The sequence below is a fragment of the Littorina saxatilis genome, unplaced genomic scaffold (assembly GCF_037325665.1).
Source record: "Littorina saxatilis isolate snail1 unplaced genomic scaffold, US_GU_Lsax_2.0 scaffold_475, whole genome shotgun sequence".
In the NCBI taxonomy this organism is placed as follows: domain Eukaryota; kingdom Metazoa; phylum Mollusca; class Gastropoda; order Littorinimorpha; family Littorinidae; genus Littorina; species Littorina saxatilis.
The window spans coordinates 70,062-83,526 of record NW_027128015.1 but is presented as its reverse complement, the minus strand read 5'-3'; the positions used below and the strand labels follow the sequence as shown (position 1 = coordinate 83,526).

The following is a 13,465-nucleotide window of genomic DNA, read 5'->3' as shown; positions in this document are numbered from 1 at the left end:
ATTTATAAAATAAATTTGATCGTTTTTTAAATTTTCATTCCAAAAACCAAATAATATATCTGTTTCATTCAAAGTTATATTATAATAAATTTGCTTATAAATAAAGTCTTTACATAGTTTCCAAACGTTCCTCACCTCTTGACAATGAAAAAAGAAGTGCTCAAGTGTATCCAGTTCCTTACAAACTTCACAATTATTAGTTTGACATAAACCCATCTTGTTTAGTAAAATATTCGTTGGGTAAATTCTGTGTACAATTTTCCAATGAAGCAGACGCAGTCGTTCTTCTTTTGTACAATTAACAGCTAACAGCCAGTGTCTTGATTCCAGAACAACATTAATGATGTTCCACTGTGTTAAAGGGACAGTCATCCCGTGAAAACAGTTCGGCTTACTAACTTACTTAACCAACGATCAACATCCTGACTGCTTCCTATGCTGAGTGCCCTTTAAAAAAAAATCATTGCGGAGATTGACACTCGTGTCAGTTAAGAAATAAGTTCATGAAAACAAAATGGACCCCAGATGTTGATTTCTGGAATGTGTCACAAAGGAGGGATGCTCATTGGAATGTGTCATAGTGGAGGGGCTAGGGATGCTCATTGGAATGTGTCATAATGGAGGGATGGTGATTGGAATGTGTCATAATGGAGGGATGGTGATTGGAATGTGTCATAATGGAGGGATGGTGATTGGAATGTGTCATAATGGAGGGCCTAGGGATGCTCATTGGAATCTGTCATAATGGAGGGCCTAGGGATGCTCATTGGAATGTGTCATCATGGAGGGATGGTCAATGGAATGTGTCATCATGGAGGTATGGTCTTTGGAATGTGTCATCATGGAGGGATGGTCAATGGAATGTGTCATCATGGAGGGATGGTCAATGGAATGTGTCATCATGGAGGGATGGTCAATGGAATGTGTCATCATGGAGGGATAGTCATTGGAATGTGTCATAATGGAGGGATGGTCAACGGAATGTGTCATAATGGAGGGATGGTAATATGGAGGGCCTAGGGATGCTTATATCGCCTGGAAAAACCTGGCAAGACCTAGGTTGGTGAGTATAATTCTTTACACAGGAAGGACTGGGCCTTAAAACAAATGTTTGATTTAAATATTACTGATATTTTCTGTCGAGTCTTGTTGTTTGTCTTTGCTTAAATCATGTTTTTAATGGAGAAGAAATATACGGCATGAAAAATACTTCATTGTTGAATGTTCACGTGAGTTTTGGGGTTGGGATTCTGTGCCTTTTCTTCTTCTTTCACAAACCCACACATGCAAGCAAGCGCGCATGTACATACAAACACACACACACAAACACAACTGTATACACACACCCAAGCTTGCGCGGACGCACGAAGGCAAGTATGGACATACGCACACACATGCAAACACACGCGCGCGTGCACATGTAACAAACACGCTTCCACGCACGCACGCACAAGCAAGCACACACACACCCACACACACACACACACACACACACACACACACACACACACACAAACACACACTGACACACACACACACGCACACAAACACACACACACACACACTCACGTAGACTATCTCAAATCACGACTTGAGGAACGAATGTATAAATGCAAGTCACGATACTGTATGCCACGCCTGTCTTATCAGTTGAGTGCCAGATTTAAAGGCACTGTCCTTCCCTTGAAAACAGTTTCGCTCGATCACTATCTCAGTTCTGGCCAGATTTTACATGGGGTAAGCACATCCCTGCAATTTGACATTACGCCAAAAATTAACATCCCAACTGTTTCCTTTGTGCCGGGTGTGAGAACTGTTTTATGAATTAAGATCATAAAAAATCCACGAGTGTCCGCCGAGAAATTAATTTATCAACGAAAGTCCCGGACTGTTGATTTTTAGGTATGTGACTAAAAGGAGGAAGGTCGTATCCCATAAGACTGGTCAGATCGATGATGTTAGTTATTTTATAATGTACACGGGAAGGATTGTGCCTTTAATCAAAAATCATATTATTTGCCATATATGTTAAAACTAATTCGGTCAAAAATGTATGTAGCATGTAAGAAGATCGGTGTCTCAAGGTTTTTCCAAGTACACTCATCATCCCGTGCCTGGCTCTACAATACGTTATTGTCCTTTGTTTTCCGATATATTTCCTTTGCGACACACATGCGCGTGCACACACACACACACACACACACACACACACACACACACACACGAACCGCGCACGCACGCACGCACGCACGCACGTATACACACACACACACACACACACACACACACACACACACGTACCCTTATTTTCTCCAGTAACACAGTCATGAGTTAGTGATAAAGAGGAAAATCCCATCACACTTTTTAAAAATATTTTTTGTACATATATAACACGTTTGTTAAAAGGAAGCAAATATAAAGTATTGTCACGTAGTACAAAAACAATAGAGCAGACGGCTTCAGTTTTCTCAAAGCTTCGTATGTGTTAAAAAACAAAATCAGAGTATCTCACTTGGGCAAAAAGTCGGTCTTTCGAGATAATACACTATCGCCCGAAAACTCCGACTACAGTTCACTAACAGACTGTGGGAGCTACGGCCTCTAGCAACTAGTTGTTCTCCAGGCAAAAGCAACAAACTGGCCATATGATGCTGTGTCCACTGGTTCTTTTGACCTGGTGCGCTTCTGCCCTGTTGGTCATCGAAGCTAGGAGTGTCCGGAATCATACTGGACCTGCTTTTGTCCATCATGTCGAGAAACGTGAGTTTATGCCGTGTACATGTATAATGACACACCAGCAGATACACACATGAACATACGGACGTACGTGGAGTAACAGACACAATCTGTCTTTGCATCTTGGTCTTTTTCTGACACACACACACACACACACACACACACACACACACACACACACACACACACACAACTTCAGTGAACATCAGCACACACACACACACACACACACACACACACACTGACACACACACACACTCTCTCTCCCTCTCTCCCTCTCTCTTTTTCTTTTTCTCTCTCTTTCTCATTGTCTCAAAGCCGGTTATTTTCAATTACGCCTAAAACAACATAAAACCAACACTTTCTAAGGATCCAGCGTGTGCTACGGGGACCTGGGCTGCTTCAGCAATAATGCGCCCTTCCGAAGCCTGCAGCGACCAGTATCCTTTCTCCCCGAGTCGCCCACCAAAATCAACCCTAAGTTCATGCTGTACACACGCCAGGCAAGGACCAGTGGTCATAGACTTCACGCGGGCGACGCTGCCGGTTTGAAATCATCCACGTTCCGGGCCAACAGACCGACGAAATTTCTCGTGCATGGTTTCATTGATAACACGCTTCTGGGTTCTTGGATGCAGGTAAAATGGTCACATTTGCCAGCCACTTAGAAAAATATTCCAATATGTAATGCTGGTTTGTTTGGTTTTGCTTTCAAATCAGCAGCGCATCCGTCACCTGCAAGAAACCCTGTAGTAGTCATTGTATTAATATTTACCTTCATCGTGATGGACGCTGTTCGGAAATAACTCTGTCAGGTTTGCATGTGCTATGAAAGAGTTGTTTCTCTTGGACCTTTTGACGCAAGCCTTCCCACGTGATATTATATAGGCCATGCAATCACTCGCGAAGGGCGTGTCTCGACATGAGGAGGGGGAGCACGTGTGAAGACCCGCCCCTCCCCAGTGATTGGCCAAGAATGTCACGTGGGGAAGCTTGCCTCAATGTTTCCAAGAGAAACAACTCTTAAGCAGCCCATACAAACCGAACAGAGTTATTTCAGAACATCGTCTATTATGATGAAGGTAACTATGATAAAGATGACAACTGCGGGGAGACACTTGCAGTTATTGGACGTGCTGCTGGTTTTAGGACAAAACCAAACAAACCTGCAGTGGAAATGGAGATATCTAGCCAACATGACATAAGGCTTGTTTGCAACTCTGATGAGTACTATTTACAAATAGAAAGGTATACTTTTTTCTCTTTTTCTTTTTAAATATTTAAAACAAAATCATATTTGGAATTTGTAAGTTTACTGGATTTGGATGTCGCCATCTTGAATTTGTTCTCAGTCGATAATGTGTCAGAGGATACCTTTTTTGTCAGTTATAGAAGCAATGTTGTTGTAACCGAGTGCCGAAACACTACGATCACCTCGGGAGGCGAAGTGCAATCAAACAGGATTGAAAATGTTAGGGCTAATTTCTTAGCCCTTTAAAAACTGTTATGCAAACCCGAAGGTTTCCATGAACATACAGACAATCGGAAACCACCAGACTCCATCACAAACAGAACTCTACAATCCACGGGTGTTGACGTTTAAAGGCCAACAACTCAGGTGCAGAGTCTGCTGTGAAAGGAGCGGTAGCATCCCCTGTCACATTGTGATCAAGCATACCATTCAGTGGTAAGATTCAAGTTTCCCAAGTTAATTCTCTATCAACAATCTGCCATTTAGTTATGTTCGTTGATGAACATAAAATAACGTTTACGGAATTGAATGGAATTTCGATTTAAAATCATCGTTTTTCCCCACAAATTTGTTTTAGTTCTAGAATCCTGCCATGGTAATCTTCGCCTGTACAACGCCATTACATTGCAACAGCTTTCTTGAATTTGGGACATAAAACTAGCATATCACCCGAAACTGGAACAAACTCCATGGCCCAGACAAGAAAAGCATGTGAACCGGTATTTTATTCCATTTTTTTCTCTCAGAAAATGACGAAGGAATTCTTAACACATGGCGACTACAACGTTGTGATCGTAGACTGGGGTTTTGGGTCACTTGCACTCTACGGGCAGGCAACTGCCAACACCAGAGTGGTTGGAGCCATGATAGCGCAGCTGATCACCTTTATGCAGGTAAATGCCCTGAGTATGACAGAGGCAGGGCAGTGTTTTAAAACTTTCAGAACCTCAAATATTCATGTTTATGAAATGTGATAATGATGGTTGCTTCGTGGCATAGTAATCTAGGGCTTTTTTCGATTTTAAAGTGCGTTGTTCCACTTTAAAGATGCTGTGTCCAGTATATACATTCTTACATCAGGGATGAGGGGGGGGGGGGGGTCCAATAATATGTATCCCAATTTCGGGAATCGTATCGCAAATACGAGATTTGACATAATGCGTTAGTCACACTCCACGATTTCAACCCTACAGACTTGTACTTTTTGGGTTATCTGAAGGTCTGAGTATACAAAAACATCCCCAGATCATCGGTGACTTGAAGATAGCAATTACCTTAAACGAGAGTTAAAAAGAAAATGAAGAAAAATTAGTCAGAACATTCGCAGATACATGTGTGTGTGTGTGTGTGTGTGTGTGTGTGTGTGTGTGTGTGTGTGTGTGTGTGTGTGTGTGTGTGTGAGTGTGTGTGTGTGTGTGTGGATGCATGGATACGTATGCATATCTGCGTGCGTATGTGTTTTCTCGAATGTGTTTGCGTCTGTCTTTATATCTATGTGTCTGTCTGTGCAGACAACGACAGGCGCAAAACCGGAGGACATGCACATTATTGGACACAGTCTTGGCTCACACATCGCCGGATATGCCGGCGAGAAACTCCGCTACCTTGGCAGGATTACAGGTAATTACAAAACACTTCGGAGTAAGAGTAATGTGTTTAGTGGCCTTTAAAAAACAACATGAAGCACAATCTTGAACCTTATCAGTGTGTTCTGACAAGTATCAAATTCAGTTGTATATCGCAGGCCGCACAGACACAATGTTTAGACTTGACTCTTTGGTGACGTCAAATGTATGACGTATCATGATGTAATGTGTGTTAAGCCCATACAGTCCTGGATCGAGCATAGTCGTACTTTAAGAACACGGACAAGGTGATGAGACTGGTCCCGAGTGACGTCAGATGATAACGTATCATGATGTAATGCTGTTCATGAACGATTATTATGTCGTCATATTGTGTGTTACAGGACTGGACCCAGTAGCGCCTTACTTTCAGAAGACGGATAAGGTTGTGTGACTAGAACGCAGTGACGTCAGATGATGACGTACCATGACGTAATGTTGTGTGCTAAAAGACTTGACCTAGCAGAGTCGTACTTTCAGAACTTGGACAAAGTAATGAAACTGAACCTCGGTGACGTCAGATGTATGACATATCATGATGTAATGTTGTGTGTTACAGGCATGGATCCAGCAGAGCCGTACTTTCAGAACACAGACAAAGTTGTGAGACTGGACCCCAGTGACGCTCTCTTTGTTGACGTCATTCACACTGACGCTGCCAGCTTCTACAGCCCTAACCTAGGTATAACACATCTCAACAAACCCATCCCCGCGTGCCTTTCTGTCTTGTTTTTAAAATCGACGACTTAAATATATGCCACTACTCCTAAGAATTGTTGTCTCAGAAAGTAGGGAAAATGCAGAAATACAAATGACACACGTTTGAAAACTTATTCTATGTGATAAATGCCGTTGTTCCCGGGAAGCGGTTTCGACAGCAGAAAAGAATATATCTCTCTTTTTTTCTTGTTAATTGTTGGCGCTCCTTTTCTCAACTCTATTTATTTTTGTTCAAAAGTTCATCATGTAAATTACTTATTCATTTAGTTTATTTGTGATTATGTTTTAATGATATTTTTGTAATGCGCTTAGCTAAATCTTTGTTTTGGATTTCCAGCATATAAATACCCTAATTATTTTTATTATTTATTTTTTGGAGTATTACAATACTTTTGTGTGTGTAAAATGCAGGTCTGGGTATGAGCCAGGCGTGTGGTCACGTGGACTTTTACGTCAACGGTGGTAACAACCAGCCTGGCTGCGAGCAAGGTCCCATATCACAACTCGCACAACAGGGACTTCTGGAAGGTAATAATAATAATAATAATAATAATGCAAACTTTTATAGCGCTATTCTAGAAAAATGTCTACTCTTAGCGCTTTACAATACATACATCGACCAAGCATACTATACACGCACAGGCAAAGAAACCGACCAAACATAACCAACAAACTATACATGCACAGGCAAAGAAAACGACCAACCATACAATACACGCACAGGCAAAGATAACGACCAAACATAAACAAACATACTATGACCAATCATAACCAACATACTATACGCGCGCAGGCAAAGAGAACAATCAGCACATGTAATAATTACTGACAACTAATGATGCAGGCATACAATGACAATCCAATACACAGCCTAGGCACAAGAACCACATAAGGCTACTGTATAAAAACAGGTACTGCTTTATATTGATTTAACATTTCTTACTTCAAACCTATACGTCTTAGGGTAAGGGTATCTAATATATATGGGCGTGTTTGTTTTTTCTTGTATCGAAAAAGTGCTCGTCCATCCCGGACTAACTAAATCCAATTGTTCTGGTTCAGACACCAAAGTCAGAGAGTACATTTCTGAACGTTAATAACGATGGGGATTCTGCTGAAGACAAATCAGTTTCGTACTGCCAAATTATCCCCACGCAGCCATTGATATTGCAGTTGTATGCGATAAAGTGTAAAAGAAGCCCTAATATAATTGCGCAAAAACACAATAGATTATGAGGTTTTTTTTATTCAAAATTAATGTTTTGGGGCTCAGTGACATTTGAAAGGACAGAGTGTGAATTCTATGAATTCTTTTAAATGTTTGTATCATTAATTATTTGAATATTGATGACAAACGTCAAGAATAGACATTCTAATCGACAAACCCCACAAGGAGGACTAAAAATGCACCCGAGCTCTGCAGAGCAACCCTTTTGTAAAACTATTACAATATTGATTTTAATGTGCTGCAACAGGTACGCGAGAGTTTGTTGCATGCAATCACATGCGCGCCTACCACCTGTTCAGCGAATCCATCAACAGCAAATGCCCGTTTGAAGGATACCGCTGCACTTCAGATGACGACTTCAATGTAAGTTTAAACTTATGATTGTTGTGTCTTTTCAAAAGGATGCGTTCGTCGGATAAGAATTTTCACTTCAAGATTATTTTGAAAAGACACTTGTGCGTATCGAATTTGACATTTCTACCGTGTGAACTGGTTTCTTATTTAGTTATGTACAGTTGCGAAAATCTGACTGTACGGTTTATGGTGTTCATACAGAGTGGCAAATGTTTGGCGTGTAGTGGGGAAGAGTGTGGCTACCTGGGTATGCACGCTGACCGGGTGAAACCTCACCGCACACCCGCAACAAACAAGTACTACCTCAAGACAGGCAGCCGTTCTCCTTTTTGTCGTAAGTTCTTACTATGTATGTTTCATTCAACCCACTGGCAGATGCACATCCCCCCAACCTCCCCCTGACCAACCTCCCCCGAACCCCACACACACATTTGATCAGTTTGATTAATGAAGCTTCAGTGATCTATTTTTTTTCCTAATTACAGTTACGGTATTATATTTTTGAAGAAGTTATCTGTACGTTTTGGCTTTAAGAATTGAATATGTTTTGTTCGCGGAGATTTTTTGTTTTGGTAAGGCAAAAAAAAAAAATTAATAAAGTCTGTTTACGGTAACATAGGCAAACAAAAATAGGGTCGGTAAATCGGGATTTTTTTCCTTTTTTCTCCCCAAAAGACCATTTTTTTCATTTTTTTTTTCCAAATGCCAAAAAAAGTCTAGGGTCGCGCGAAAAAATAAGGTCGGTCGGGATACCGTAAACAAACTATTTTTTTTGTTGCCTAAGTGCCTTCCTTTCATGTGTAAATGGATAAAAGGAGACCCTGAGCAGATTGTAACTTTCAGTCATTAACTATGCATGCACTTTCCTATTTTTTCTTCTGTTCTTTCTTTGTTATAGTCTGTCTGTCTTCTGCCTGTGTGTATGTCAGTGTGTCTTTATTTCCCCCTCTTTACTTCCTTTCCTTTCTTTTAATGTGGTTGACACTCGTGTAATGTTATTGTGTCACAGGCTATCATTATGAAGTTGCCTTGACCATCTCTAACTCTCACTCCTCCCGTGATGAACGCGGAGATATGTACGCCAGGGTCACCGGACGGGCGGGCAGAATTGAGGAAGTTAAACTGACAAAAGAGTAAGTATTCAGCAGAATGACTGTTTTGATTGCATTTATATTATACTTCATATCAGCATTGTTCGGGACCGGTAGGCGGGGGAATGGGCAGAACGGGCGTGTTTGCATTGCCTTCGGTTCACTAATGTTGAACATATTCAAATACGGTTAAGCTTACGTGTGATTTAGTTTTAGCTTGGGGTTAAACCGATTTCCATTTTAAGGAGTTGTGCCGGGTAGGACCAAAACACGTATACTAACGGTAAACGCTCTTTGCAGCTCGAATAAATTCTTTCTGTCATTTTTCGTAAAAAAACAAACAAACAAAAAACAAAAACAGTACAATTTAAACGTGTTAGAAACTACGTTTTCAGACACAAGAAACTGATCATTTGGGGTAGTTGAACTTATTAAATGATAATATTCATATAACTGGAGCATATTTCTAATTCTATTGAAGATACGGTATGTCGGAATAGTGGGCATTCTACCAAACACGGACACTTCAATAGTTCAAATATTTGATTCCGGGTAAAAGTTTAAGTTAACTTTGTTTATCTTTTCTTTTTACATTTAGTCAAGTTTTGACTAAATGTTTTAACATAAAGGGGGAATCGAGACGAGGGTCGTGGTGTATGTGTGTGTGTGTGTGTGTGTGTGTGTGTGTGTGTGTGTGTGTGTGTGTGTGTGTGTGTGTGTGTGTGTGTGTGTGTGTGTGTGTGTGTGCGTGTGTGTGTGTAGAGCGATTCAGAGTAAACTACTGAACCGATCTTTATGAAATTTTACATGAGAGTTCCTGGGTATGATATCCTCAGATTTTTTCTCTTTTTTTCCATAAATGTCTTTTATGACGTCATATCCGGCTTTTTGTAAAAGTTGAGGCGGCACTGTCACACCTTCATTTTTCAATCAAATTGATTGAAATTTTGGGCAAGCAATCTTCGACAAAGGTCGGACTTCGGTATTGCATTTCAGCTTGGTGGCTTAAAAATTAATTAATGACTTTGGTCATTAAAAATCTGAAAATTGTAATTAAAATTATTTTTGTATAAAACGATCCAAAATTACTTTTATTTTATTCTTTATCATGTTCTGATGCCAAAAACATATAAATATGTTATATTCGGATTAAAAACAAGCTCTGAAAATTAAACATATAAAAATTATGATAATTAAATTTCCGAAATCGTTTTAAAAACAATTTCATCTTATTCCTTGTCGGTTCCTGATTCCAAAAACATATAGATATGATATGTTTGGATTAAAAACACGCTCAGAATGTTAAAACGAAGAGAGGTACAGTAAAGCGTGCTATGCAGCGCAGCGCAACCGCTACCGCGTTAAACAGGCTCGTCACTTTCACTGCCTTTTGCACTAGCGGCGGACTACGGTCATTGTGAAAAAATGCAGTGCGTTCAGTTTCATTCTGTGAGTTCCTCAGCTTGACTAAATGTAGTAATTTCGCCTTACGCGACTTGTTTATTTCTTCTTTTTCAGCACCATGTACATAAAGCCGGCAAAAACCTACACATTTCTTCTGACGTCACAAGTAGAGCTCGGTGACGTGCACAACGTCAACTTCCGGTGGGTGCACGATTCGTCCTTTTTGGATATTGGATCATGGAACCCTTTGAACATTCGTCATCCAACACTGTATATTGACAAGGTGAAAGTTGACAGTGGGGAGGCCAAGAAAACGTAAGCATTTAATCGTTCTCTAGTCTCTGTACCTGTCCCTGTCTGTCTGTCTGTCTGTCTGTCTGTCTGTCTGTCTCTCTCTCTCTCTTTCTCTAACTTTCCCTCTCTCTCTCTCTCTCTCTCTCTTACACAGTATGTGTGTGTGTGTGTGTGTGTGTGTGTGTGTGTGTGTGTGTGTGTGTGTGTGTGTGTGTGTGTGCGCGTGCGTGTGTGTGCGCGTGCGTGTGTGTGTGTGTGTGTGCGTGTGTGCGCGTGCGTATGTGCGTGTGTGTGTGTGTGAGAGAGAGGGAGAGAGAGAAAGAGAGAGAGAGAGAGAGAGAGAGAGAGAGAGAGAAAGACAGACAGAGAGACAGACAGACAGACAGACAGACAGACAGACAGACAAACAGACAGACGGAGACACATTGAAAAACAAAGAGACACAGCGAGACAGGAAGGAATTGTCTTTCAAATAAACACAAGTTAATGACTGTTCATGTCGACAGTAATTTAACAAATGTCCACGCCAACAGTAATTAAATCCGATTCATCTTTTTGACAGTGTGACCTTCTGTATGCACGGGGCTGCCGTGGAAACCGGTAAGACTATGATGATTGCCGGCAAGTGCTGAACTACTGTTACAGGGTCAAGCTGACCACACCAGAACTATGTTTCAGGCCAAAGGAATTCAACGAAATCTTTGAACAAAATTATATTTGAATCTATGTTCGGAAATAAACATGCTTTAAACACAGTCAGACATTCAAATTAAAATAGTTTTGCTGTTCTGTTGACAGTGTTGCCTCGTTCTGTTGTTGTTGTTGTTGTTGTTGTTGTTGTTGTTGTTGTTGTTGTTGTTGTTGTTTGGCGGTGTTGTTGTTGGTGATGGTTGTTTCTAAAAATCAAGATGAAATTATGATTCCATTTATAAATATTTGAAAGTATGTACGCAGCTTTGGATTTTAAACTCCCTCGCGTAAAACCGACTCGGATAGATAGACAGACAGACAAACAAACAGACAGACACACATATACACACACAGAGTCACCTATACAAAACCTAAGCTCTCAAGGCATCGCATCTTTCACTATTTAAATTTCTCCTCGCCAAAAATCTCACATGGATAAGACTGTCACGTGGACGGTCCCCAGCGCCACTTCCATCCCCAGCAGCGACTGCACAGCCACCCTGAAGTGACGGTTGCGCCAGACACACACCAAGGGGTTGGCGGCAGCGTTGAATAGAACGAAGAGCGAGGCGTAGTGGGCGAGCACCGTGAACGTGTCTGGACTGAACACGGAGTCCAAGGATTGAACCAAGCAAAAGGGCACCCAGCAGACGAAGAAGGACAAGACCAGCAGACCTTTACACTGCACGTGGCTGTACTTCTCTCGTATCTTCTCCCTCTCCTCCTCGGGGAGGTATTCCACTCCTCGCACGATCAACCGCCTGTGGTGCCTGGCAGCCACGTTCAGGACGCACAGATACAAACTTATCAAGAGCACGGTCACCAGACCGAGCTGAACCACCAACAGGGCCCTGAACCACGCCGTGAACACCCGGTTCAGCTGACAGACTGAGGAAGAACGCCAGTCGCTCAGGACGCTGAGGTTGGGTAGGACGATCATCACGGCCACACCGTACACCCATGTGACTCCGATGGCAAAATGCGCGGCTGTAGCAGTCAGAACTATCCGGTAACGAAAGGGGAACATCACTGCCACAAAGTTGTCCAGCACAGCGAGGAAAAGAGACAGCTGAACGGTACTGCCTGTGAAAAGAATCGCGCTGAAAAAACCTACACACACTTCACGGCTGACAGAGGACTGTTGCAGCAGTTCTAGAACCTCACGGCAGAGAACGATAGCCGAGAAGAGTAGATCCACCACCAGGAGGTTGAAGACAAAGCGACACGACACGCTGAAGTGGTAGTAGTACTTCAGTATGGAGATTAGCGCCAGGGTATTAAATCCGAGGCTCAACAGTGCCAGAACCGCTGTCAGGATCTTCAACGTCCAGAAATGGCCTGGTGTGAGTGATGGATCAAGTCCGTGAGGTTCTGTGTGTGACGTGATGTTGATTACATCACCCAGAACCAATGTGACGTTTAAAACGTCATCGTTTTCAGGGGAATTTTGAAGTTTGTCGTAAAGCGACGTCATCATTGTTTGTGTAGGTGAAGTGAACTGGAGACAGAACCTTCTTCGCCGTGTAGAAGTGGCTGAGAGATTTTCTCTTTGACGTAGTGATGCTGACGTCACCCATAATCGAAGTGACGTTTGTAGTCGCCTCCGTTTCAGTTGATTGCTGATAAGTGTGGTGATGGGACGTCACAATTATTGAGATGGATCGAGATGATGTTGACATACATAGCCTCGTCGGTACGTTCACCTTCCAATGAGCTGTTCATTATCGGAACAGTCTGCAGGTACGGCCATGCGTGGTTCTGTAACAGAAACTTGATTTTGTAAAAATAGTATTTTCCCTCCCACACCTCGATGTCATTTTCTCCTTCAAACTTGAGTCTACTTTAGTCCCTGTCTTCTTACTTCTTTTTCTATGATTCATATCCTTCATTTTTGTTAACTCACGTTCTATTATCTTTGAACTTTTTGATTTTAAGGGCATATTCTCTTCAACTTACCACAACATTCATTATTACACAAAAAGTTGATTAAAGTGTGTGTGTGTGTGTGTGTGTGTGTGTGTGTGTGTGTGTGTGTGTGTGTGTGTGTGTGTGTGTGTGCGTGTGTGCGTGT

General features: G+C 41.8%; 2 protein-coding genes across 2 annotated transcripts; one reads left to right on the top strand and one right to left on the bottom strand.

Annotated features, from left to right (window-relative positions):
* The first annotated feature begins 2,441 nt into the window (after window positions 1-2,441).
* LOC138956385 (pancreatic triacylglycerol lipase-like) lies at window positions 2,442-11,459 on the top strand. Its single transcript, XM_070327752.1, has 11 exons — window positions 2,442-2,760; window positions 3,106-3,374; window positions 4,735-4,881; window positions 5,500-5,608; window positions 6,173-6,295; window positions 6,745-6,861; window positions 7,809-7,924; window positions 8,117-8,249; window positions 8,925-9,048; window positions 10,525-10,725; window positions 11,267-11,459. The coding sequence occupies exons 1-11, from the start codon at window positions 2,646-2,648 to the stop codon at window positions 11,334-11,336; spliced, it is 1,524 nt and encodes a 507-aa protein (XP_070183853.1). The 5' UTR covers window positions 2,442-2,645; the 3' UTR covers window positions 11,337-11,459.
* Window positions 11,460-11,610: 151 nt separating this feature from the next.
* Window positions 11,611-13,228, bottom strand: LOC138956387 (alpha-1A adrenergic receptor-like). Its single transcript, XM_070327755.1, has one exon. The coding sequence runs from the start codon at window positions 12,869-12,871 to the stop codon at window positions 11,822-11,824; it is 1,050 nt and encodes a 349-aa protein (XP_070183856.1). The 5' UTR covers window positions 12,872-13,228; the 3' UTR covers window positions 11,611-11,821.
* Window positions 13,229-13,465: the final 237 nt, after the last annotated feature.

Excerpts from the sequence above, each read along its gene's own strand:
- LOC138956385 (XM_070327752.1), top strand. The coding sequence starts at position 2,646 with ATGATGCTGTGTCCACTGGTTCTTTTGACCTGGTGCGCTTCTGCCCTG. Across the intron at positions 2,761-3,105 it reads TGTCCATCATGTCGAGAAAC|GATCCAGCGTGTGCTACGGG; the intron begins GTGAGTTTATGC and ends ACACTTTCTAAG. Across the intron at positions 7,925-8,116 it reads CTTCAGATGACGACTTCAAT|AGTGGCAAATGTTTGGCGTG; the intron begins GTAAGTTTAAAC and ends GTGTTCATACAG.
- LOC138956387 (XM_070327755.1), bottom strand. The coding sequence starts at position 12,871 with ATGATGACGTCGCTTTACGACAAACTTCAAAATTCCCCTGAAAACGAT.